The sequence below is a fragment of the Lepisosteus platostomus genome, chromosome 7, assembly GCF_059453375.1.
Source record: "Lepisosteus platostomus isolate fLepPlt1 chromosome 7, fLepPlt1.hap1, whole genome shotgun sequence".
NCBI lineage: Eukaryota > Metazoa > Chordata > Actinopteri > Semionotiformes > Lepisosteidae > Lepisosteus > Lepisosteus platostomus.
The window spans coordinates 29,291,415-29,317,948 of NC_142617.1; the positions used below are offsets into that span (position 1 = coordinate 29,291,415).

The following is a 26,534-nucleotide window of genomic DNA, read 5'->3' on the forward strand; positions in this document are numbered from 1 at the left end:
CACATCACTTTTTATTATCATGTACCTTGTTTATAAAAATGCATAAATGTGGAGATTAAGAAAATTGCTAGCAGCAGCTCCTGAGGAGTATATACAGTATGTTTAGTGCCTTCATTATGGGGAGGGTGGGAGGTCCTAGGAGCACCTTACACAGATGTGTAATAAAGTTTGAACATCCTTTCCATCACCCTTTGTATAACACCAACAACAAATAATTATTAAGCTGTGGAAGTAAAAATGAAAATGAAAAACACTCATGTCTGGAATGAATTTGCTTTGGCACATTATTTTTCAACTTTAGGATAAGATATATAAACTGTAGGTGCTAAGAAGTGTTTTGTGTGTGTAATAAATATTCATTATTTTAACACTCTTAAGATTATAACACTAGAATAAATTAAAGCATTTTGCATTGAAAAGATTAGAGCTATAAAATACTGGACTGTACATGTACTCCCAAAAACAATATTCTTTGAGGTTCTTTTTAAGTTATTAACTTTTATTAAGGAAAACTTTAATGTAGGCACAGACATCAATATGCTTTTAGATTTATAGAATTATATGTTTTGCAGAAGTGTACGTTTTAATAGCACAAGATAGTCAATGACAAAATGGGCTTAGTGCTTCATTTTAAAAGATTTACATGGACATAAACAAATAGAAAGCTATAATAACAAATAGAAAAACATATTTTTGAATCTCTTTAAAATCCAGTAAAGAATGCAAATAATTTAAGTTTTAGGATAGCAGGTCAAATGAGGTAGATTAATAGAAACTTGTGAGAAATATTTCTGGATGATGCAAATCCGCTTTTCGATACTTACAGCTCCGCTAAAAAGTGAAGATAATGGAATGCATTCGGCTGCAGCATACTGATGTTATTCATACTGAGATCCCTATGAACAAAAAAATGAGACAAAGAGAGTTATGTTGCAAAAAACACTGGAAACTGAAGTATGTTGTTAATCATAACATATTCAATTTAGAGTAAAATACAATCACAATTAACTACACAATGAAATTGCTATTGTATGAAGTTGACATTTTTTTACTAAAATGTGAAAGGTTACAAAGTGGAGGAGACAATAATTGTCATTAGGCTGTTAACACCTCATCAGTCCCAGAACTTTATCAAGGTACTGTATGTTTTGAAAGATCAAAAGCTATAAAGTGAGTGGGTGGTGTTATGATTTTGTAGTCGTCAATTAATTGCCTTTAAGGCTCTTAAAATCCAGGTGGGTGCATTCATAAAAATAGGGAGTAATGAGACAAAAGGGGAGAGTAAACAAGTTTTGGAAGCAGGAAGTGATTGATTGTTTTGGAAAGTAAGAGCATGCAAGTGAATTGGTGTTTGCCAGCAAAGGAGGCTGGATGCAGACAAATCTAACCTACCTTAGGACACCTGTCTGGAGGTACTTTGTACAACGACAACATTTTCTGAGAGCTAATAAGACACCTCTGTTTTCTTATTAGAACATCCATTTGGTTTTAAGTGGACATGTTAAAAAACTCACCACTGGGACACTAAGTGCATTTGTCTTTTTTTACATTGTATACAGTATACTGTATATAATGGGTTAATGAGACTTTTCCCTTTGACATATATCTTGTTTTATTACTGAATCTCTAATATTAAGCTCTCAAATAGACAGTGCTGAGACTGGGAATGAGTCCTCTCTGACTGACATCATATCACTCAAGCTCAGTAATGTTTAAGCCAAGTATATTATTAAACGGAAATAAAATTATACATGTGCCAAATGAATTATTGTTGCCACACTTATACTCTTGCATTTTCATTCCTTCAGTTCTATGTATCATACCTTTATATCATGGCTTTAGATTAACCAAAATGCATTTAAATTGCGGAAAACATATGTCTCATACCCACAAAATAGCTGTAAAAGCAGGGAAATGAGCTAAAGAGAAAATCTAACAGACCAGATATCTTTTTAACCCAGAAGATGGACATACTGTCAGAGAAGATATTAATCTTTCATAACAAGAAAAATCAAAATTTCTGAAATTTTATTCTAATTTTATACAAAAGATTACAGTGTGTGTGGTATTCATATTTAGTATCCTGACCTTGCTGTAAAATACGTCATTTTCAGTTGGAATTACTACACTGTACACTGTCCTTCATAGTTTAAAAAAATGCAGTAAAATTAATAAATAAATATATATACAGATGCAGCCATTCAAAGTGAGCGGTACAGACACGTACCGCAGGTAATTGGCTGCGGTGTCGCGTATCATGACGTAAGATGACTCGGGGTACCGCGGTACATGATTGGTTGACCGACAGGGGCACTCGTGGTCCGTTGGTCTGTCGTAGAAAGACTTACTGTACAGTAAACGTCTTTACTGTGCCCGTTGTAGATATTGAATTTTACCACTGAAGGGAAATCTTAGTAGCTGAGCATAGAAAGAATAGGAGCATACTGTAACGGGTGTGAAGGCCATAAAGGATATTAATTTTGGAACATAAACATACAGTATATAGCTGGTCTTGGTACTTTAAAGAAAAAAATACACACCAGTATTCCATTTCTCCATAAACATTTTAAGCTTCGAAGTCTTTAACTAACGTGATACCGGAGTCAACAAGCATACTTTTAGAATTTGATTAAAAGGGAATATAATATGGAATCGCGTATCTAAAGAATTTAATAACGGTATGATTATATTCGTGTACTGCGACAGGGCTATGCAGGGCTGTTTCGCCTCCCTGTTCATGCGAGTTGTCTTGTAGCCTACTGGTCTACGTGCCTGACTAACAACTGGCAGGTTGTGTGTTCGAATCCAGCTGGTGCTGGACTTTTCTTTTAACAAACATTTCTTTGAAAAAATAGAATAGCGATATTATGGACAATCAATTGACTTTTATATTTCAAAATATCGCAACATGATCGATTCTAAGTCATTTTTGATAACAATGAATAGTCACCTTCTTCCCTTCTGACAATGGTCCCTGCTTCTGCTTCCTGCTTCTATTGTGTGTGTGTGTGCAACAGAGTAAATTTTTATAGAGAAATGGAGGCTGGACAGTATGCGTTACAATATAAACATTTATAGTGATTTAAATCGTGTTCTGATTTAAATCGCAAACGCGTGTTTAATTATATGTGTTTTTTAATCATAATCAGGCTAATGCAACATAAATTGATACAGTATCTTTGTCTTCTAAGTATCTTAATAAACTTTCAGCATAGCTTTCTACCCGTCAAGATTTATATTTCTTGGGATTTTGGGATCAAACGTGGAAGGATTAGATTGTAATCGTTTTTATTTGTCAAATACGTGATTGTATTTCTGAATGTTATGTGACACCTACAGTAGTTCACTGCTTTAAATACATCGAATTAAGAAAGTTATGTGTAGCACTTTAGATCTTTTTTCTGAACCAGGGAAAATCTGATCATGTTTCTCTATAACAATAATAAAAAACTTTATTTTACATATCGCCTTTAAAAGTGGCATCTCAAAGCAATACAGTTGATCGAAAAACAGTTAAAAGGGACCAAATTAAATACCAGACAATCGCAAACGCATTTTCAATAAAATTATTTTATTCATTCAGCAGAGAGTGACAGGGACATCCAGCAGAGAGAGACACACACACCGGTTTTCATTGACAAAATTGTTTTTTTTCAATTCCTCTTGTCTAACAGGAATGTTTTGTTTGTGGACAGACTGTTAGACTAGAGGAAAAGAGCGCCTCCTCCTACGAAGCATTAATCGCGTATCTAAGGTAAATTGCAGTATACCTTTGTTCATGCACATCATTATACAGTATCTCATTTTGTATTTCGATAAAAAAATCGTTTGCCCAGCCACTATTGTTGTTATTGTTTTTATCCTGTAAAGCGCTTTGAGGAGCGCCACACCATCCTTACACAAAGCAGAAACTGATTGGATTTTCCGATAACATACAAGTGCAAAGATTACAGATTTTAATCGTCTTTTTTCTGAACCAGGGAAAATCTGATCATGTTTCTCTATAACAATAATATAAAACTTTATATTACATATCGCCTTTAAAAGTGGCTTCTCAAAGCAATACTGTAGACCGTAAAAACAATTAAAAGGGACCAAGGTAAATACCAGACAATCGCAAACGCGTTTTCAATAAAATTATTTTATTCATTCAGCAGAGAGTGAGAGGGACATCCAGCAGAGAGAGACACACACACCGGTTTTCATTGACAAAAAGTAATTGTTTTTTTTTTACATTTTTTTTTACATGTTTTGTTTGTGGACAGACTGTCCACAAACGTGAGACTGTCTTTCTCAGCCTAACATTCCCGAATGTCCCCCGCCCCGGTCAACAATCCTAGGAAGAACACGAAACAGCCTGTTAATAAAATTGTTACAGTTTTGTTCGGTCAGTTCTTCCTCCCAGAATTTATAGATCGCATCGATCAGTTCCTGCTTTGTGACGGGCTTAGCGGTTTTCCGAACGTAGTCTTTCAAGGAATGCCAAACCATCTCTATCGGATTTAGATCTGGGGATTCGGCTGGAGTTTTCACCCAGTTCACTCCTTCTGCTATAAGCCTCGCCCTTGCTTCTGTGTGTTTCGGATCGTTGTCTTGAAAAAGACGGTGCCTTGATCCAAACTGCTCCCTGATATATGGGGCAGCATGCTGTGTGACCACGACTTCCTCGAAGAATACACGGTCCATAATTCCTTCGAAAATAAGAAGTGGTCCCGGGCCTCTTCTAGATATACCCCCCCAGACGTGAACCTTCAGTGGATGTTTGGGCTTTGGCTTGTCCACATGTCTCCCCTTTTTGCAAAATGCCATTGTTGAAAACTGTTCCAGAGCCACTGTTGTTTCGTCGGTAAAAAGTACATCCTGAAATGTCTCCCCCTGTTCAATCCATTGGAGCGCTTGCTTGAGTCTTTCCTCTTTGTTTTTTAGCCTTATCATGGGGCATGTGTTGGTTTTTCTGGTTTCTCCATCCAAGCCTCCTGCGTACTCTTCTTATCGATGTCGGGCTAATATTCGCACCGAGGTCAGTCCATAGCCGTCTTTGGACTTGCATCGCCGGTAGCTCATCATTTTCATCAGTCAGTTTGTCGATAGCTCGCACAATAGGACTTGAAAAAAAAGAGATCAGCAGTTAGTTTTAAAAATAATGTGCGTAGTTGTATTTACATGCAAGAAAGGTGTTTTTAGAAATGTATTTACCTTTGAATCGTCCTCGGTTTAGATTCTCTTTGCCTCCTCTCCCCTTTATAATGCTGTCTCACTGTGCTTTCAGAAACGAAGATGTCCATCGAAGCCAACTGCTGTACAATATCCCGTGTTGACTTCCCGTTTCTTTTCATCTTCATTATTTGGTGTGAGAGAGTCTTCGTGATTTTAGTCATTGTCCGTCCCCTTACCAAAGCAATACAGTGGTGCAGCTTGAATTCTGTACCTATATACTGTATGGTATGGTACAGATAAAACTTACACCATACCGATGAGCTAATGCCAGGGAAAGACACTCCTATTTTATTTAAAACACAATACGCCAGGAAATGTGTCTGATGCATTAGCAAGTTAAAACAATTGGGTCGAAAACCTGGGCGTAACACCATTTCCTTTTTCTGATCACTCGCTTTCTGGATACACATCTCACCTGTCCTGTTCTTTGTTTTCCTGGTTTGCTGATTATGCTTGCTCCTACCCTCACACCTAAAGAATACTATTTTAAGTTTCTTGGAGCAGTTCATTAACCCTTGTATGTGCTGTCCGCGCCCAAAATGCAATTAAAAAAAAGTCAAAAACCGCGCTCAAAATGCAATTTAGAGCTTAATAAGATACACTCCACAGGCATTCACAACAGCAACATATGAAACGTTTATTTTTTAATCGCGTATTTAAGGAAATCTCAGTATTTTGCACGTACTGTATAGTTAAGTTATTACTTGGTTTTCAAAGTGCAATGAAATACAATATTGTTGTTGCTGCTGTTCTGGTTGTTTTTATCCTGTAAAGCGTTTTGAGAAGCCACCTTTAAAGGCGATATATACTGTAAAACCGCTGATTCTTATGGAATGTGTTCCGCAGGGGATTCAAATTTTTATTTATTTTTTAATCGCGTATCTAAGGAAATCTCAGTATAACTTTGTTCATGAACAAACAGTGGCATGTTACATTATTATTAGTTTTTTTTGTTAACAAGGCTCGCCAGCTAATGTGAATCGAAACCTGTCTTGCTAGCTTTTAAAGTCGTGCATGTGTAAACGACAATTGAAATAGAGAAAAAAGACCTGACTGACAAGCTGATACATACTCTTAGAGTTTGATTAATAGGGAATACAATACAAAAATATAGTACTAAAAAAGGTACTACCACTTTTAAAGGTGATATGTAAAATAAAGTTTTTTATTATTGTTATAGAGAAACATGATCAGATTTTCCCTGGTTCAGAAAAAAAGATCTAAAGTGCTACACATAACTTTCTTAATTCGATGTATTTAAAACAGTGAACTACTGCAGGTGTAACATAACATTCAGAAATACAATCGAGAATAGTTTTGTGGTGTTTGTTTAGATGACACGTTCCTAAAACGTATAACGTAACAAAATTAAAGACGATTAAAATCTGTAATCTTTCCACTTGTACTGTGACTCATCGGAAAGTTTCTGCTTTGTTAAGGATGGTATCGAAAAGCAATCTTAAGTGGTAAGAAAGCTGTGCTCAATGTATTTAAGGGACTTAAAAGTAAAAGGAGATGCTTCATATTGCTTGACTAATTTTAAAAACTAAGTTATAAATGCAGACGCTCCCTCGGTGCCACGCCGGGTGTAAATATCAAAATATACATTCCCAACACTAATTGTACCCATCTGTCATGCAAATAAAACACCTTGAATTGAACTGAATTGAGGGAGAGAGGGGGGGGGGAGGGGGAGAGACATAGCCAGGACTCAAGGCAAATAAGATACTTATGGGTACACAGGCATTCACGACAGCAATATATGAAACGTTTTCACGTACTGTATAGTTAAGTTATTACTTGGTTTTCAAAGTGCAATAAAATACAATATTGTTGTTGCTGCTGTTCTGGTTGTTTTTATCCTGTAAAGCATTTTGAGAAGCCTCCTTTAAAGGCGATATATACTGTAAAACCGCTGATTCTTCTGGAAAGTGTTCCGCAGGGGATTCAAATTAATTAATTTATTTTTTAATTGCGTATCTAAGGAAATCTCAGTATAACTTTGTTCATGAACAAACAGTGGCATGTTACATTATTATTAGTTTTTTTGTTAACAAGGCTCGCCAGCTAATGTGAATCGAAACCTGTCTTGCTAGCTTTAAAAGTCGTGCGAGGATTAAACGACAATTCAAATAGAGAAAAAAAGACCTGACTGACAAGATTTAATTAATGCAGATCAGTAAATCAAGGGACAAAACAACTATTGCGCCCGGGTCCTCAATGGGCTTTGACGTGCTAATGCGTTGGTTTAACAGTCCGGGTGTGGCAAGCCTCTAACGTCTCCCGGCAAAAGGCACCCGCCTTTCATTGGAAGACAATGAACACACTCTAGCCATACATGTGAATATAGCATAAATACACCAAGGGATTGGGTGAGCTCCCATCACAAAAGAAAACTGCGAACCTGCACTACAGCGACCATAGTACAGTATGGAGACCAAGACCTTTTACGGGAAGAGACGGGGTGCTTCTGCCGCCCTAGCTTCCAAAGAGCGAAGGGTAAGCAAATACAGCAGACTTCATCTGAAATACGCGATTACAGCACATATTACAAGGTATTATTGCCGTTTTGAATTTTAAATTCAATTATAATTATTTCTTCGTAGCCTGTTCTTCAAGAAAACACCGCACGGGCGAAACGATCTTCGAAATCTACCACCAGGACAGTAAAAAAGAAAGCGGTAAGATGGAAAAAAAGAAAAGTTTATTTTGACGTCTGTTCCGCAACTGATGAATACTACTGTGTGACTTTATTTCTTACATGAATTATGTTATTTTGCCACAGGCCGTGGGTCTCTGCTCTCGGCCACTGGCCAGGGTGCCAACCTGTAGAAGCAGCACCTGTATGGAGACATTTCGGCAGCAGCGGGAGCAGTACGATGCATTACTGGGGAGGATTGGGAGGCTAGAGACACTCCTGAAAATGCAGAGGAAGGAGACAGTATGTTCCAGCAGTCAAACAGTTGAGCAGCTGTCTCGCGAAAAGTGCCTCTCCCCGCCGCGCAGGTTGCAATGCCTGGCGGAAGCTCTGCCCCCCGCAGAGCACACACCGCCTCAGGACACTCCATCCCGGCCTCTCCGTTCATCTCTGCGCAGGAATCTGTTGATGCCGTCCCCGCCGTCTATCTCCCCCCAGGAAGCACAGCGGAATTCACAGACGCCAGTGGGACGAATAATTCTCCCAGATGTCCAACTGCTACCCATCACCCAGGAGATGGAGGGGGGGTTGTACTTGCAGTGCATCGGCATAGACGGGAAAGCAAGAGCCAACCGCTACACCGCCATCGTGTTTCGAAATCTTCAATGACTTTTGAAATTTACGGGGGGTGGACCACGTCTGTAAATTTCGATGGGTCCAGAGGCAAAAGTGCCTTGCCTTGCAATCTCCGGGAAGCCATTAGTACGATGGTGAATCGGAGATTCTCAACCCTTGCTGCGTGCGACTGGAAAAGAATTCGTGATCGGATCAACAAAGTGCTTCGTAGGAGGAGGCGCTCTTTTCCTCTAGTCTAACAGTCTGGCCACAAACAAAACATTCCTGTTAGACAAGAGGAATTGAAAAAAAACAATTTTGTCAATGTGTGTGTCTCTCTCTGCTGGATGTCCCTCTCACTCTCTGCTGAATGAATAAAAGAATTTTATTGAAAACGCGTTTGAGATTGTCTGGTATTTAATTTGATCCCTTTTTTTCGATCTACTGTATTGCTTTGAGATGCCACTTTTAAAGGCGATATGTAAAATAAAGTTTTTTATTATTGTTATAGAGAAACATGATCAGATTTTCCCTGGTTCAGAAAAAAGATCTAAAGTGCTACACATAACTTTCTTAATTCGATGTATTTAAAGCAGTGAACTACTGTAGGTGTCACATAACATTCAGAAATACAATCACGTATTTGACAAATAAAAACGATTACAATCTAATCCTTCCACGTTTGATCCCAAAATCCCAAGAAATATAAATCTTGACGGGTAGAAAGCTATGCTGAAAGTTTATTAAGATACTTAGAAGACAAAGATACTGTATCAATTTATGTTGCATTAGCCTGATTATGATTAAAAAACACATATAATTAAACACGCGTTTGCGATTTAAATCAGAACACGATTTAAATCACTATAAATGTTTATATTGTAACGCATACTGTGCAGCCTCCATTTCTCTATAAAAATTTACTCTGTTGCACACACACACACAATAGAAGCAGGAAGCAGAAGCAGGGACCGTTGTCAGAAGGGAAGAAGGTGACTATTCATTGTTATCAAAAATGACTTAGAATCGATCATGTTGCGATATTTTGAAATATAAAAGTCAATTGATTGTCCATAATATTGCTATTCTATTTTTTCTAAGAAATGTTTGTTAAAAAAAAAGTCCAGCACCAGCTGGATTCAAACACACAACCTGCCAGTTGTTAGTCAGGCACGTAGACCAGTAGGCTACAAGACAACTCGCATGAACAGGGAGGCGAAACAGCCCTGCATAGCCCTGTCGCAGTACACGAATATAATCATACCGTTATTAAATTCTTTAGATACGCGATTCCATATTATATTAGCAGAAAAGCTTAAAACTACCACTTTTTCACACGCTATTTCACATGCTAGTTAAATACTTCGATGCTTAAAATCGTTAGGGAGAAATGGAATACCAGTGTGTATTTTTCCTTTAAAGTACCGATTCCTGGAATCTGACTGGCTGACACCCTTCTGAAGTGGTTCCATAAAATCTGGTATACGGAAAAGAAAGCGTTGATAAATACAAGTGTCTTTTAATACACTCTTTGCTGTGCTCTTGAGGATCCTTGTGATATTTTGAGCTCTAGTTGAATGATAAGTGTCACATTTTAAATCATTTTCATAGTTAGAAATTATGAAACGCCCTGTTAAAAGCAAGGAAGTTTTTATGCCCGTTGAAGTAAAACAAAATGCCTGACAAAGTATGGCTTGGACAGATTCCAAGTGCTTGTACAAATGTGCTAAAGAAATTATACTTTGAGTATACAGCTTGTCCAAAGTCATCCATTATTAATACTATTAGTAATATCTTCGGTAAAGGCTTTGATGCATAAATATTTCTGATAAAGGTAGGTTGTGTACTTTTGTCCAACTGAGCAATCTTGCTTTCATAAAATATACCAACATTTTTATGACTGATGATTAACATGCTGTAATACACAGTTCAAAATTAAAGGCTCAAATGCTGTACATGAGAGGTTAAGCTCCCTCTGCTTAACCTTGTAAAACCTTGTAAGCGGTTTTACAAGGTGACGCCGGATAGTTTCCGGCAGATCGTCAAATGACGCGCGATTAACCGCGTGACACTGCGTGATACCGCGTGATACCGCGACACGCCCACCGGGGTATGACGCGAAATACCTCACCCATTTTGAATGGCTGCATCTGTATAGCCTACACCACAGAAACTGTTTTTTTTTGTTGTATTTTTCTTTACTGTACAATTTTATAAGACAAAGTTAGACAGGAAGCAGTGGAGAGGAGAGAGATAGAATAAGATGAAGGATCCAGGACATTATTACCCTTCTTTGATGAAAAGCAGTAAAGCTTAAATTTCATGCCCTGGATTATTGGTAGTGCCAATCTTATCCAGGTTTTGATTAGAGGCATCTCTAAGTACATACACTATGATTGGTGTAATATCACTGCTTCCAGATGAGAAATTCATAAAGCAGGTCTCTGTGGTTACTGTCCAAGACATTTAAATGTAACATAAGGTTTCTGATATCAAAGCCACTCCACACCTGCAATTTTACCATCCATCAGGGAACTAAATTCCATTGAATCTTTTTACTGCATCTGTAATTTCCTCTATGTTTTGAGGTCCTCTAGTTTAAAGGTTAGTTTAGATTCTGCACACTTCTGTAAAATAGTTTTAAAGATGCTAAATTAAACCAAAGGCTGAATTTCTACTGCTCTTTTCTATTTTTGGCCATATTATTTTAGTACTTTCAATTAAATTAAGTCTTGTTCCTTCTTATATACCTCATTAGCAATAATTTATCCCAGTGTTACAATAAGACAACATAAATTTGCCCCTAATAACACATTTAATTAGAATTTGGATTTTAATACAATATTCACCCTCATACTCCATAGGTTTTCACAACTGGCAATAAGTTGATCAGCCTGGGTTCACAAATTCTGTGTTATTCTCCTTAGCTTGTTTCTCTACCTCTGATCATCTAGAGGATGAAATATATTTGCTTTAAAAGTGTTCTTTTATTTAAAACTTAAAACTCTAACCATCTCTTTTTCTCACATTGCCCCCTAATACACTGACCATCTGCGATCAGTGAAGGCAGTCTCCCTGAAACTTGAACGTAGGAGTTGTCTTTCTGGCATAAACATCTATTATCAGGCTTGGAAAGATTACTTGTCTGAATAAAATGATATGATAGAGTCTGCTAGATCCAGCTACTTCTCTCACATCAATGAAAATAACCATAAGCTGTCACGCCTTCTACAGCTAGAGGACACTTCCTACTAAATTGAAATCATCAATTTCCATACGGGATTAATAAAGTACTATCTGTCTATCTACTCTGTCCTGTTCCTTGTTTCCCTGTGCTTTGCTTGTCCTTCCGCTGTGTCTTTGTTTGAGGCTATATGTTTCCGGGTCACCCTTTCCTCCTCGCTCAGCATTGAGGGTTCGTATGTCTTGAGACCCGCCTAGCACCAGATCGTCTTCTCTGTGGCCTGAGGGCATAAGTTTCTTCCCGACTTCTTCTGACCTCCTGAGCCCAGGCTAACCCCCATTTTGCCACTACGCATTTGGTCTTTTTTGCTCTCCTGCCATTCCGTGGTTGCCCTTTCCGACATCCGTGACACAAGCCTAGACACCTTTCTCCACAATCAACAGATTGCTAAAGCCAAACAGCCCTAACATATAACCTGCCTCATTGCAACTTTCCACCACATCTTTAAATTTCTTTAGCTCCGAAATCAACAATATCCAGCATATTCTCTCTACAATGCATGTCCACACCTCCACCCTGCTTGCCCAGCTTTACTGGTTCCCTTCTCTCCAATTTCTATCTTTTTGATCCATCAGTAAACTGGTTTTGCATGTGAAATCCACCAACTACCTTTTAGATCCCATTCCCATCACTTTATTTCATCCTGTTTCACTTATCTCTGCCCCATTGTCCTCAATTTGTCTTGCAAAAATTCTAGAACCTGCTGTTACAATTCATTTAAATAACCACCTCTTTGTAAATAACCTTTTGAACCCCTTCAATCCACCTTCTGAAAACTTCACAGCACAGAAACTGCCCAGATCAAAGACACTAACAATCTTCTTATTGCTTCTGATTCTGGTTCTCTTTCTATAATCATTCTTCTTGATCTCAGTGCTGCGTTCGACACTGTTAACCATGATATCTTACTTTCTTACTTTCATAGTCTAGAGACTATGTTTGGAATGTCTGACTCTGCTCTTAAATGGTTCAAGTCACATCTCACTGATCACTGTCACTTTGTCTGTTGGCAGATTTAGGTCTGAAGTTGGACTTGTTAAGTCTGGTGATCCTCAGGGCTCGATACTGGGCCCCCTACTTTTCACTATTTACATGTTTCCACTGTCACAATCGCTACTCCTCCTCTTAAGGGTGCTCCAGCCCTTCCTTGTTCTACCTCATTCCCCACACCTGTTCCTTATTCCAGCCCCTCTTTAGTTCCACCTTAAAAGCCTGACGCAGAGCCCAGGACAAAAAAAGGGATGGAAATTGTGCATTGGTAGAACAAACTGCCAATCCTTAACAGAAAACTGATGCAATGGAAGGACCAGGATCTCACCATAACAGGGAGGGTGCTGGTGATTAAAGTTGAACTCTTGCCTATCTTGAATTATCAGGTTTCCACTTTCCCAATCCCAAACCATTTTGCGGAGGTGTTGAGGTGATTGATGTTTCAATTTCTATGAGGTGGGAAGCAGGAAAGACTCAGGAGGGAAGTAATGTACAGGCCACTACCCCTGAGGGGGGGAAGTCTGTCCCAGATATTGCTACAAAGTTGCTGTGCATTTTCCTGGCCTCTGTATTGAGAGGCCTTGCGTGACAGCACCTAAACCACGTACCTGGACTTATTGGGTACTAGGCTTTGGGTAGGTAAGGAGGTGTTCAGAGTGTGGGGTATCAGACCCAAGCTGGATATCCCATTCTCTGACACATGCCCTGCAATTTCTGAGACTGAATCTCAAAAACCTATGAAATTGATTATCATATAAATAAAAAAATGGTACTTGTCTTATTTGGAAGTGATTCAAGATGACATGTGAAGAAATGCACCTGAATAAAAATAATTATTGTTACGTAACTGTTGCCTTTTTTAACCTTAACGATATGTGTTCATACTGTATATACAGTAAAGTTTTGGGTATACAGTATATATATTTTAATGTAAAGTTTTATATTTTGTGATTCTCGTATTTACTTGTGAAAAGAAAGCGAGTACGTGGTCCAAAGGAGAAGGGTGTTTTAGTAACCAGGAAGAGCGTTAGAAGTGAACAATCCGAAGCAAGAGGCAAGGTCGTGGTCAAAAGGTGTAAGGTAAGTCGTAATCCAGGGAGAACACAGGTGGCAAACAGTCCGAGGCGAGAGGTGAGGTCCAAAGTCGAAAAGGCAGAAGGGGAGTGCAAAATCCAGAATAAACGAGGTACGTGAAAAACGCCAGGTAGAGCTCTCAAGGAGTAGACTCATTACCGAGCAGCGGGTTAACTCGTGCGGCGGCGTTTGTTAATAATAACCTGCTGCTGGTGCTGATTAGATCGCTTAAGAGTTGGTCTTTGCTGGATGCCGGTCGTGACAGTACTCAAACCTAGACATAGGGAATGGGAATTGGTAGTACAACAGCCCACATGCTGAGCTTGACTCTAAGATGTCTACATTAGCAGTAGGTCAGGTTACCCTGGAAGGCTGCCAGATCATCAAAAACAAAACCCTAAACTAACCCAAACTTGAGTGCAAGGTACGTGTGTGGAAAAAAATACATTAATATCATAATGCAATCACCAGCCAGCAGAGGAACTGCCATTTCTCTGACCCATGGGTGTCATCATTTATAGGCCAAGTTTCTAGCACCTTCACCTTGGGGAACAAAAATCTAGGCATTTGAGATGTTTTTGTATAAGAATTACTTTACATTTTGGTTACAGAATTTGTACCTCATGAGGATGATGTTGGAGTTTGTGCCAAGGATCAAAATGTGTGACTACACTCATTATTCTATGAATAGTCAGGTATTTTATTATTTAAATATCATACATTTGCTTGCTATACAAAATCATGTCAGGACTGACTTTTTCACTCACTTTTTACCTTTAAGTTTGCAATGTACATACACCCTAAATTTTAGTTCAAGTACTGTTAGTTCATGGTGCTGCCACATACTCCAATGACCAGCTACAGAATTTCCTGCATCACTTCACCATCTTCCATCCATCCCACAAGTAAAGAGTCAACATATCTTCCACTACTCTTCTGTTTCTATACATAAACCTATGCATTACCAGTCCACTACTCTCTGCTGTTGTATCTTATAAACCCACAGATTTACACAGCTATCTCCTGTACAGTTCATTTCACCCCACACATACTAAAAATTCTCTCCATTTTCACAGTTCCTCAGACTCCAACGACTGTGCAGTGACGACATGGATTTTCAAAACCAGGCCCTCAAAATGCACTCTTTTTTCATTAACAGAGGATATTACCCCACCTATGTTACTGACAGGGCCCTCTCCAGAGCCAAAAACAGCCCTTGGATCATCAACTCAATTAGGATCTCCCGGCCTCACAACCACATACCCTTGGTGCTTTCCTACCACCCTAACAACCTTTCTATCCCCAGAACAACAACTTCTCCATCTTACAGGATGATCCCTACACTGGTACACTTTTTTTCTGACTGCCCCATCATCTCACATCTCTGACAACCTAATCTGCCTAGCCTTCTTGTTCACAGCTCCCTTGACTGCCCTCAGCAATCATCCACACCAGAACACGCTGCATTACCTGTAATTATATAAATATATATATATAATACCACATCACTCAAGGCCCCACTGGACCATTCTGGATCACTCAGATGACATCTTGTAACTCCAGGGACCTTATTTACTACATATCTAGTAGAAAATGCCCAGCTATCTACATTGGTGAAACAGGAAGGAGACAGAGAGACCGTTTCAGGGACCATGTCAGGGTTGTGAGAATCAAAGATCACTCCCAGCCCATAGTTTCCCATTTCACCTCTAACGGCCATGATCATACTGATCTCTCTGTCTGCGTTCTCAAAGAGGGGTTTCAGAACTTCTATTGCAGAAAGACATCCTTCTCTCAATGATGGACTTGTTTCCTTCTAATCCTTTCTGAACATTTGCAGGTGACCTCTCTTCACCTCTCTTTACATCACACCACCTGAGTGACCACTCTACTTCTCTCCTTCTCCGGCCTCCTCTCCACTCCCAGATTTTGTTCTGTTTATCAACTGCCGATTTTCAGAAGAAAGCTCCACAGCCAAAATATTGTGTTTCTTTTCTTCTCTTTCCAGCATGGAATGAAACTTTACTTGTTCCTATATAATAATAATACATTTTATTTTGTATAGCACTTTTAAAGGTGGTTTTTCAAATTGCTTTACAGAACCACAACGATAAAAATATACAAAATAGGCACAATGAGAACACACAATGAAAGAAGACAGTAGATGGGAATACTGAATTCAGTATGAACAGAGGAGTAAAGAACAGAACCAGTTAAGGAAAGGCTCTACTAAATAAGGTTTTGAGTCTAGATTTGAAGGAGTTTAGAGACAGTGACTCTCTGATATCCTTGGGGATAGAGTTTCAGAGCCTTGGGGCATAACTGGAGAAGGTTCTGTCACCCATAGAGGGTAGATGGGCTTGGGGGACAGTTAGGAGACCAGACTTACAGGATCGAAGGTTGCGAGATGGGGAGTAGGGCGATAATAGATCAGACAGGAACTGAGGTGCCAACCCATACAGAGCCTTATACGTGAGCATGAGGATTTTAAAGTTGACACGAAACTTGACAGGAATCCAGTGCAAGGACTCCTGGATAGGAGTGATGTGATCACTTCCACGAGACCTGGTCAGGATTTTGGCTACTGAATTTTGAACATACTGGAGTTTGTTCAATGTGGATTTAGAAACACCAGCGAGTAGAGTGTTAGAGTAGTCAATTTGGGAGAAGACAAATGTGATGATCGGCTTTTCAGCCACAGTTAATAATATCATAAGACATAGTCTAACGATATTTCTGAGGTGAAAGCAAGATGGTTTGACAATGTAATGCATATATGGGTTAAATGTCAAGTCAGAATCAAATATCACCCCCAGGTTTTTATAATCATGAAACAGGAATCATGAAGCTGAGCGAGACTAAATACTCTGAGACAAATGAGCCTAAATCCAAAGATACACGTGAAGCTCCTGCTGTGCTGTCAGCTGGAGACTTGTGCTGTGTAAAAGTCAGGTTCTGTAACAAAACTTATAACAGCTCTGTTGCACTGTAACACACTTGCTGCCTGTGTGCTGTCAGTTCTTTACCAGCTTTCAAAAATAGTATTATGTAACTAAATATTTTGCAGATATTCTGAATTCTTAATGACTCTACAGTAGGTAAAATACATATTAATGAACACAAAGATGCAATTTTCTCTGTCCTATTCTGCATACCAATGCCTTCATAATTATTTCAGCCGAGTTGCTCATTTATTCTGGTTGATATACTTCATTCTTTTTAAGTTTAATTCTTTACTGAAAGGTCCATCTGAACTAGTTTACTTTTGGCAATTCAGTGGAGACTTCAGTTCAGGTTTTGTCTAAAAGCCATTTATGAGCATTAGAATTCTGCCACAGTTCTTGAACTCCAATTATCCACATACAGAGTTGCAAAATAGATGTTTTTTTTCCTGAAAATTACTATTTATAATTTTCTTTTGTCTTTGATTATTTGCAGTCATTCAAATATCTAGTTCAAACATTTGTTGTAATAGAAAATGTGTGTATATTTGTTTATACACAGAAATAAAGAGCAATAATGAAATATTCAGTTCTGTCTTCCAGTTTCCCTTGGTGGATATAACAAAAATATTTGTATAATACTATTTGAAATTTCAATTATATTATTATTCAATTATAAGAGATTCCTCTTGATTTTGTTCCAGTGAGAGAGAAGGACTTTTTAAGGAGAATGATTTGTATCTTTTATTTCTGCTTTCTAAACCGCAAACATCATATAAGGCACATAGTAATTCCTAAATGGGCAGAAAGCCTCTCAGGTAAATTACCTAAACTAACTAGTGAAGAATGGACTGGTTATGATGACTTCTGAAACTTTTATGTGTCCTTTTATGCTTAGATTTAAAGTGAGGACTGTGAAAATGCTTTTCTTTTTTCTACACTACTCCATTTTCAGCATTAAAAATCTAACAGTTCAAATATTAAAACAAACTTAATAAGCAAAAACATTAGTGATAATTTCAAGAAAATATTATATTTCTGAATTTAGGTATGCTGTTAATGTTAGGTGCAACAGTATGCTCATTGTTTCTCTCTAATAGGGAAAATGGAAATACATAATTATTTCATTCATTTTTCTTTCTTTTATTTTTTATGTGTCAAAGGAAAGGTTAATTACTTATAAAATAAGACCACCCAGTCAGAAAAAGTAAACCAAAATCTCAGAAAATATTCATTGTTAGTGTAAACACTTTTACTTCAATGCAATGCTGTGTATTTGTTGTGTCAGTGTGCTTAACAAGGTAGGATTAATGTTACTTTGCTCTGGATGATCCCTGGAAAAGTCTATCTCTACACAATAAGAAGTCAATCCTTTTAAACAAAATGTGAAACATACTTTCTTATTAAAAATACCAAGCTCAGATCTTTACAAATTCTCATTTTTTAATGTATTTTACAATGTACGTACCCTGGAACTATACAGCATAAGAACAAGTAATAGGTTTATTCCATGCTGAAAAAAAGAAGAAAGAAAACACAACGGAGCCTTCTTCAGGTATGAGGCTCCACGGCCGAAACGTTGTGTATTCTTTCTTCTTTTTTTCAGCATGGAATAAACCTATTACTTGTTCCTTTGCAGCCTACGCATGCTGATGCGGCTACCCACCTGAACTAACTAACATTATGCCACACAATATCCCAGTCTATCTCCTCTGACCCTACACAGAGATTGGCTGTCCACTGAGATGCATAACTATCAAAAGACTTGTCTGACCTTACATTATTAATTCTATTAGTAATATCTTCGGTAAAGGCTTTGATGCATAAAATATTTCTGCATAATTAAAATATTTATGATAAAGGTAGGTTGTGTACTTTTGCCCAACTGAGCAATCTTGCTTTCATAAAATATACCAACTTTTTAAAGACTGATGATTAGCATGCTGTAATACACAGTTTAAATTTAAAAGCTCAAATGCTGTACATGAGAGGTTAAGCTTTATTGGCTCCTCCTGGCGGTTTTACAAGGTGATTCCGGAAACTTTCCAGTATGACGTCAAATGACGCGTTACACCACCTCATACCACGTTTTGATGCGATACGCCTTCTGCATTGTACCGTGGCGTACCCCATGCGTTTTGAATGGCTGCATCTGTACAGCATAAGGTTGTATACAAGCCAGCAGCCATATCACCCTGCAACTCACAACTGGCAACCCACTGAAGCTAAGCAGGTGCAAGCCTGGTCAGTACCTGGATGGGAGACCTCCTGGGAAAAACTAAGGTTGCTGCTGGAACAGGTGTTAGTGGGGCCAGCAGGGGGCGCTCAACCTGCTGTCTATGTGGGTCCTAATGCCCCTGTAAAGCGACGGGGACACTATACTGTAAACAGGTGCCGTCCTTCAGATGAGATGTAAAACCGAGGTCCTGACTCTCTGTGGTCATTAAAAATCCCAGGGTGTTTCTCGAAAAGAGTAGGGGTGACGTCCTGACGTCCTGGCCAAATTTCCCATTGGCCCTTATCAATCATGGCCTCCTAATAATCCCCGTCTATGAATTGGCTTCATTAGTCTGCTCTCTTCCCCACTGATAGCTGATGTGTGGTGAGCGTTCTGACGCACTATGGCTGCCGTCGCATCATTCAGGTGGATGATGCACATTGGTGGTGGTGGTGGGAGGGGAGTCGCCATTACCTGTAAAGTGCTTTGAGTGGAGTGTCCTGAAAAGCGCTATAAAGCACAGCCTTCTCACCACTTTGACTACTTTTTGATACCATCCTTAGACAAAGCATAAACTTCTTGTTCTGTCTAATGACATTACAAGTGGAAAGATTACAGATTTTAATCGTCTTTAATTTTGTTACGTTATACATTTTAGAAACGTTTCATCCATACGAACACCACAAAACTATTCTCGATTGTATTTCTGAATGGTATGTTACACTTAGTTCACTGTTTTAAATACATCTAATTAAGAAAGTTAGGTGTTCGCATAAACTATTAGCAATCAATATTAAATTTAGCACTGTAATAATTTGTTGCACTTTCCCCCGCATCTTGTAAAAATATATTTTCATTGTTCAAATATACATTCGATCTGACTATCATATAATAAGTTAAATACAAAACTAAAGAAAAAATAGGGTTAAATATAATTCAAAATATTTTGCTAACAATGTTAACTGTTTATAAATAATAAATTGTATTAACTAAAGAGTAGGATGGCACAGTTGTTAGTATGCTTTTTGTTTTGTTTCTTTTTCATAAATACAACAGTAGTACCTGATGTCTCAGTGGCTTTCAAAATTAAATTATGCATGCAAACCTGTGAACTAGAAAGATAACTAAGATATCCATCCATTTATAATGGTGGCAAAGTGGTTAGCATTGCTATCTTGCAGCACTGGGGTCCTAGGTTCAATTCCTGCCATCCTGTGTGTGGGGGGTTTGCATGTTCTCTCTGGGTTACATGGTTTTTCTCCATATGTGTGATATGACTCCCTCTCGCACTCCAAAACATACTGATAAGTTAATTGGTTTATAGGAAAACTGGCCCAGGTGTGTGTGTATTTGTGTCTGTCTGTCCTGTGATGGACTGGCGCTATGTCCAGGGTGTATTCTGTCTTGTGTCTGTTGCTTACTGGGATAGGCTCCAAATCCTCTGTACTGGATAAAGAGATTAGAAATGGATGGAAGTAAAGGCACTGTGTGGATGGAACTATACACAGTGTTAGAAACCCACTATGAAATGGCAGCATCTCACTGAGAATAAAATATTTTATAGTGCTGGCTTAAGGAAACAGCCTTTCCACCTCTCTTGCACATCAGTATCCATACCTAGTTATTTAAACAAATTGCCTCTAATTATAAACATCTTAATATGCTGGCTCTGTGGATCCGCATCAGCTATGTTTGCCCATTCCTTCAATTCATGTGCATCCAACACACAGTTCAATGCTAGCAACTACACAAAATCTAAAATACAATCCTCATTTCAGTATCTATGTAAACATACAGTCTGTTAACTTCATCATCTTCATCAAAAGTATGCCTAACCCCATTAGGAAGTGTTCTTGTTATCAGTGTATTCCTCAGCTATCCCCAAATTATCTTCTTTTTACCAACATCTCTAGTTTTTTATCCTGCAATAACTCAGCCAACACTTAAATCTCCAAAAGCAGCTTGTGTTCATTTCTTTAAATCACAAATATCATGTGTAAATACTGGCCATGTAATACTCTGCATTGTTGAATAATAGTTTATTTTAAAGGGAACTAGAGAAACTAAGAACTAGAGAAATCAAGAAAGGCTTTTTTTCCTAGAATTAATAAATGCACATCCTGTTCACTGGGGAAATTAAATCCACACTGAGCAATCTTCAATATGTTCAGAATATGACAGTGAGAATCCTATCAGGGATGCATTACACCTGTTTTCAAGTCCTTGCATTGGTTCCCTATCAGGTTTCGAGTCAACTTCAAAATCCTCATCCTCATTCAGTACCTACAGTATATGGCTTATTATCTGTCTACTCCCCACCTTTGTCCGTCTGACTCTGGTCTTCTAGCTGTCCTCAAGAACATCTACATTCTGTGGGTGACAGGGTCTTCTCTAGCTGCACCCCAGAGCTCTCAATTTGTATTCCCAGTGATATCAGTCACGTACCCTGAGTGCATTTAAATCTAACCTCAGAACCTTTCTTTTCAGAAGACTTAGTGTCTGTATCTGCTTCATTTTCTAATTTTGGTAGCACCTCTAACTGCTTGTCTTTCTTATATGTATTTACTTTGTAATCTGTGGTCCTTTTATCTGTTTTTATATCTACTGTATTGCTTTGAGATGCCACTTTTAAAGGTGATATATAAAATAAAGTTTTTTATTATTTTTATAGAGAAACATGATCAGTTTTCCCTGGTTCAGATAAAAATATCTAAAGTATACTAGTTTGTCACTCTTCTCATTCCCTTTGCTAAATAACTTTTCATACTAATCTGATCAATCTAACTGCCTGTTTTCTGTGCTTTCTCTATCCTGCTAGATTTGCAATTATTCTGAAAATTTTCTTCTTGAAATAACTAATTTCTAAATACCTTTTTTCACTGTTAACATCTTGCAGCAACTCTGCGACAAAATATACACTTAGCACAGTTCATCCTGCTACCAACATTGAATAAAAAAAATCTTAAGATTTCTATATTTATGTCTTTATTTAGTGGTTTCATTAGTGACAAAGGCTAAACTTTCTTGGAAAAATGTATTTTATGTGTTGCGGAAAAAACTGACTTGCTTTAACAAAGTATGTTTACAAATCCTTTCACCTGGCAATCTACCTGAATGCCCAACTATCTGAGAAGCCCTCAATGAAACTATGGTTGCTATTAATTCATTTAGGGCTCATTGACAGAATTGCTGTTTTTTATGCATGCTAATTTTTTGATTCCTCACTCTGTTTCATGTTTATAGATAAGACTTTATTGATCGTGAAGGGAAATTGATGTACATGTTCATGTCCATGATGAACATGTTTGCATGTTCTTTTGTAACACACCTTTTTGTATTTTTTTGTATATCTAAGCAAGTGTTCCTGCATCCCTCTTCTGCACTATAGTCATGGCTTTTTTTCTGTTTGCTTATTTCAAAGCAACACCTGCTCCATTTCTAAAACTTTTTACTCATGTGCATTTTTGTATTTTTTACACCTCTAGCACTTTAACATCCTGAATTTTCATTTGCCTTAATTTGTAGAATGAACTTGAGTTTTAGCCTAAAAAAGCTTAAGTTTTCATTATCTTTTGTTTCTTGTCCTACAACTGTTATTATTGATCACCAAATTATTGTTCTTGACATGACTTCATTCAGCCTTTCCTGAACGTCTATGACAGGCAGAGAGAGTGCTGTTTCTGGTGCAATCTTTTGCAGCTGACATTTCACTGTTTTAAACGAACAAGAAATTAGATTGCTCATAGATCACTTTTCCTATATAAACACAGCGTAATTGCCCTCCGAAAATCCTCTTTTTCTTGTTCGTTTTAGAGACCTTGATCGAAACTGATTTTAGATGTCAGAAAGGATTTATTTTCTCTGTATTTCCTGCATTGCTTTGTCGAGATTTTAACTTTATATCTAACTTTATATCTAGGCTCAGATTTCAACTATAAATCGTACAGTAATTAATAGCAGTAAATACTGATGTTTTGCTCCCTCTTACCACAAAAATATATATGTTTTGTAGCTGGGATGAACTTTATTTCGTACGCGTAGCTACTGCGATTCGGACACGGACGGTTAAACATGGTGGCAAATCAGACACCCAGAGAGGGGGGGGGGTGCGTCTTCTCGCCTCCATAACTAAAATGCCAAATAGGAGTGGCTTAAGCGACATACACAGTCGTGTAACTGACAGTTTGAGGTAGCCTATCGTGTAAATTTCGCTTTGTTGCTGATAGGTTAAGCTTTCGAAACTCTGCCCCAAAGTCATGTGACTGATTTTTCGCCCTGTTTCGTTGGTTAAACGCAATGATCACAAGCACCACCATGGTAACTGGGATGTGTAGTTTTTAATTCCGTTTGAATTATAACTGTACGTACTGTCTTCATATTTGGCCAGGGCTTTAAAGAGAAGGCGCGCCAAAAAATTTCGGTGCCGTCGTCTCCGCTTTAAAGGTACCCCCGTGCTGGAAGAATTTTGCAACGTTTGCCCAGCGTAACAATAGTCATTAATTTGATGCCTATTGAAGAGTAAGAGTTAAGTTGTAATTCTTCTTTACTCTTATTATCCTAGCTGATTTTATTTGGCCAGGGACACCTCTCTGCAACAAACACTTGCATCTCTGACACAGCAGCAGCCAGTTACGGTGTTTTCTCTAAACTACCTTGTTCCTCAGCAGTGTATGTCAACTACATTGAGCTTGGTAAACATACTACAATACAGGTCAATTATCAGAATCTTGAACTGCCCCTCAGTATGATATAAGATGTTTTTTTCTCAAGATTCTCTTGCTTACAGAGTCCCACAGGCCTTTAAATCAATCCAATTACTAATGACACCTCTTCTCTGGATCTCTCACTCTTCTTCCATGCTGTACTATAAACAGAGACTGAAACCCTTATTCCTCCTACAGATGCAGCCATTCAAAATGCGCGGGCAATACTGCATTATTTTGCGGTACGCTGTACGCAGTCTACTGCAAGCTACCGGTAAATACCGCGAGTTACCGTAAATTCTCCTAGAATACGACAAGCAAAATAATAGTATCCGGAATTTCCGCAAGGTGGAGCTAATAAAGCTCAACCTCTCATGTTTGAGCTGTGGCCATCAAAGTCTTTAACGAAGATATTACTAATAGTATTAATAATGAATGACCTTGGACAAGCTGTAAGTGTAAACTCAAAGTATTGCCCTGGTCAACATTCTTTTTTTCATTGACCGACTTTGTAAAAGTAACACCACAGCATTTCGCAATCACACATTTGTTTCCAATCATGCAAAGTACAGTGATTCACCATGCCTTTCACATGCTCATAAAAGAGATTGATTTAGGAACATAAACATATTACCGTATGCAAACTGTACTGTATACAGTATGTATATGTATATTTAATGTCTTAACTGTGCCCGTTTAAGTATTGAATATTCATATCTAATTTTACCACTGAAGGGAAATCTTAGTAGCTGAACATAAAAAGAATAGGAGCATACTGCAACGCGTGTGAAGGCCATAAACGATATTAATTTTGGAACATAAACATACAGTATATGTCTCGGTACTTTAAAGAAAACATACACGAAACATGGTTTCATTATGACCAGAATCGGTCTTGAGATATTTTTAACTTGATTTACAGTATTTGAGAGGTATGTCTTAACACCGATACTACAGTGCTTAAGTACTGCTCACGTATATGTTTCTAGGTTTATATTATGCATTTCATACGGTCAAATTACTTTTGAGCAACTAATAAGAAGCGCGAAATGGTATGCGTTTTAGTTTCGTTTTGTGCTGGGACCCGTGGATTGATTAGAGATATCAAGTACATACAAGTCATTTTTTAAATGTTGTAGTTCGTCTTGAAAAAATGTTACGAGTACATCATCTATCAACAATTACACAGGTTCTGTTTCCATATTGCGGATTTTGGTTACGTAATATTATTTTCTAGATTTCACGTTGTGAATATATGATTTGGGCAAACAGAGCCGCAAAGAAGTACATTATGGGTTGTTGGTTTTTTTTTTGCAGTTTTATCTAGAACAAGCGATGCTTAAACCTTTGTCTGATTCTTGTGAAACTATCCACACGACAGTTACAGTACCTAGGAGTTGACTTCAGTGATGTCACTGATGGGATGTTTCTAAAAATCCATCCTCTGTAAAACGTCATATGTCCTGCATATGTATTCGCTAATGAAGCTGTGTGTTCTGAGCCTGGATCTCTACATTTCTGTATGAACCAGCTTAGAGGGCTAAAGACAGCTTGTGTTTAAATTGAGTGTAAGGCAATTTATGCTTCTAAAGTCATGGTCAGCATTTATTATTGTACTGTGCTGTAAACTTGTTCTGTGCCAAGTCACATTATTTTATAGCGTTTTTCTAGCGTTATCAAATCCGGTGGCGCTGTGTGTTAGTTTCCTGACTCCCATGTCACATGGTCTGTGATTGAAACCTGTGAAACCGGTTTAATTCGTCACAGCCAGCACTCCGGTTGTAAAGTAGAAGCAGGCGAGATTTCCAGCGAAAGACACCTCCCCCTTCTTCAGGTGTGAGGGTCTTCTGCTCAGAATGAAACGCTAAAATGTAATGTAGGCTCTGAATGGGTTCAATTATGATTTGGGCTTGATTAAGGTCGCTGCCTTTCATCTAAAACCCTACTTGAATCCTTCTAAACTAAAAATCAGTGTTAATGAGTTCTAAATAAAGAGGTATCCAGGTAACAGTGAAACGGGCGGACAGTCTGGGGAGATCGCCCGTTTTCCATGTAAATAGTTCCCTGGTTCCGCACCCCTTGGTGTTTCTCTTGCTCTCTCTCGGGTCACCTGATCATTAGCTCGAAAGATTTGAGTGCTTTGTGTATATTCTAATGGTAGTGGGGGCAGGGTGTGTGGGAACAGGTTTGGTTGAAATTGCATTGGAGATCTATGTTCTTCACACCTGAAACATTTTCTCTGAAAGCATTTTCTTCGCAGTTTAACCGATCTTGTTACAGCATGTTACAGTTTACTATTATTAACCATATTAATTTTAAGTCCTTAATGTAAAATCTTGTAAAAATATATTTTCATTGTTCAAATATACATTAAGTCTGACTATCATATAATAAGTTAAATACAAAACTAAAGGAAAAATAGGGTTAAATATAATTCAAAATATTTAGCTAACAATGTTAACTGTTTATGAATAATAAAATGTATTAACTAAGGAGTAGGATGGCACAGTTGTTAGGATGTTTTTTGTTTTGTTTCTTTTTCATAAATACAACAGTAGTACCTGATGTCTCAGTGGCTTTCAAAATTAAATTATGCATGCAAACCTGTGAACTAGAAAGATAACTAAGATATCCATCCATTTATAATGGTGGCAAAGTGGTTAGCATTGCTATCTTGCAGCACTGGGGTCCTAGGTTCAATTCCTGCCATCCTGTGTGTGTGGGGTTTGCATGTTCTCTCTGGGTTACATGGTTTTTCTCCATATGTGTGATATGACTCCCTCTCACACTCCAAATCATACTGGTAAGTTAATTGGTTTATGGGAAAACTGGCCCTGGTGTGTGTGTGTGTTTGTGTCTGTCTGTCCTGTGATGGACTGGCGCTATGTCCAGG

At 38.1% G+C, this 26,534-nt stretch overlaps 1 protein-coding gene across 3 annotated transcripts in view; it reads right to left on the reverse strand.

Moving 5' to 3' along the window:
- The window catches only part of lgr6 (leucine-rich repeat containing G protein-coupled receptor 6), a 254,807-nt gene that overhangs the window by 151,420 nt on the left and 76,853 nt on the right, over positions 1–26,534 (reverse strand). For all 3 annotated transcript variants that reach the window (XM_088639760.1, XM_088639761.1, XM_088639759.1), the window contains exon 2: positions 825–896. In XM_088639760.1, the coding sequence (XP_088495886.1) occupies positions 825–896 (72 nt within the window). The remainder of the gene's footprint in view (positions 1–824; positions 897–26,534) is intronic.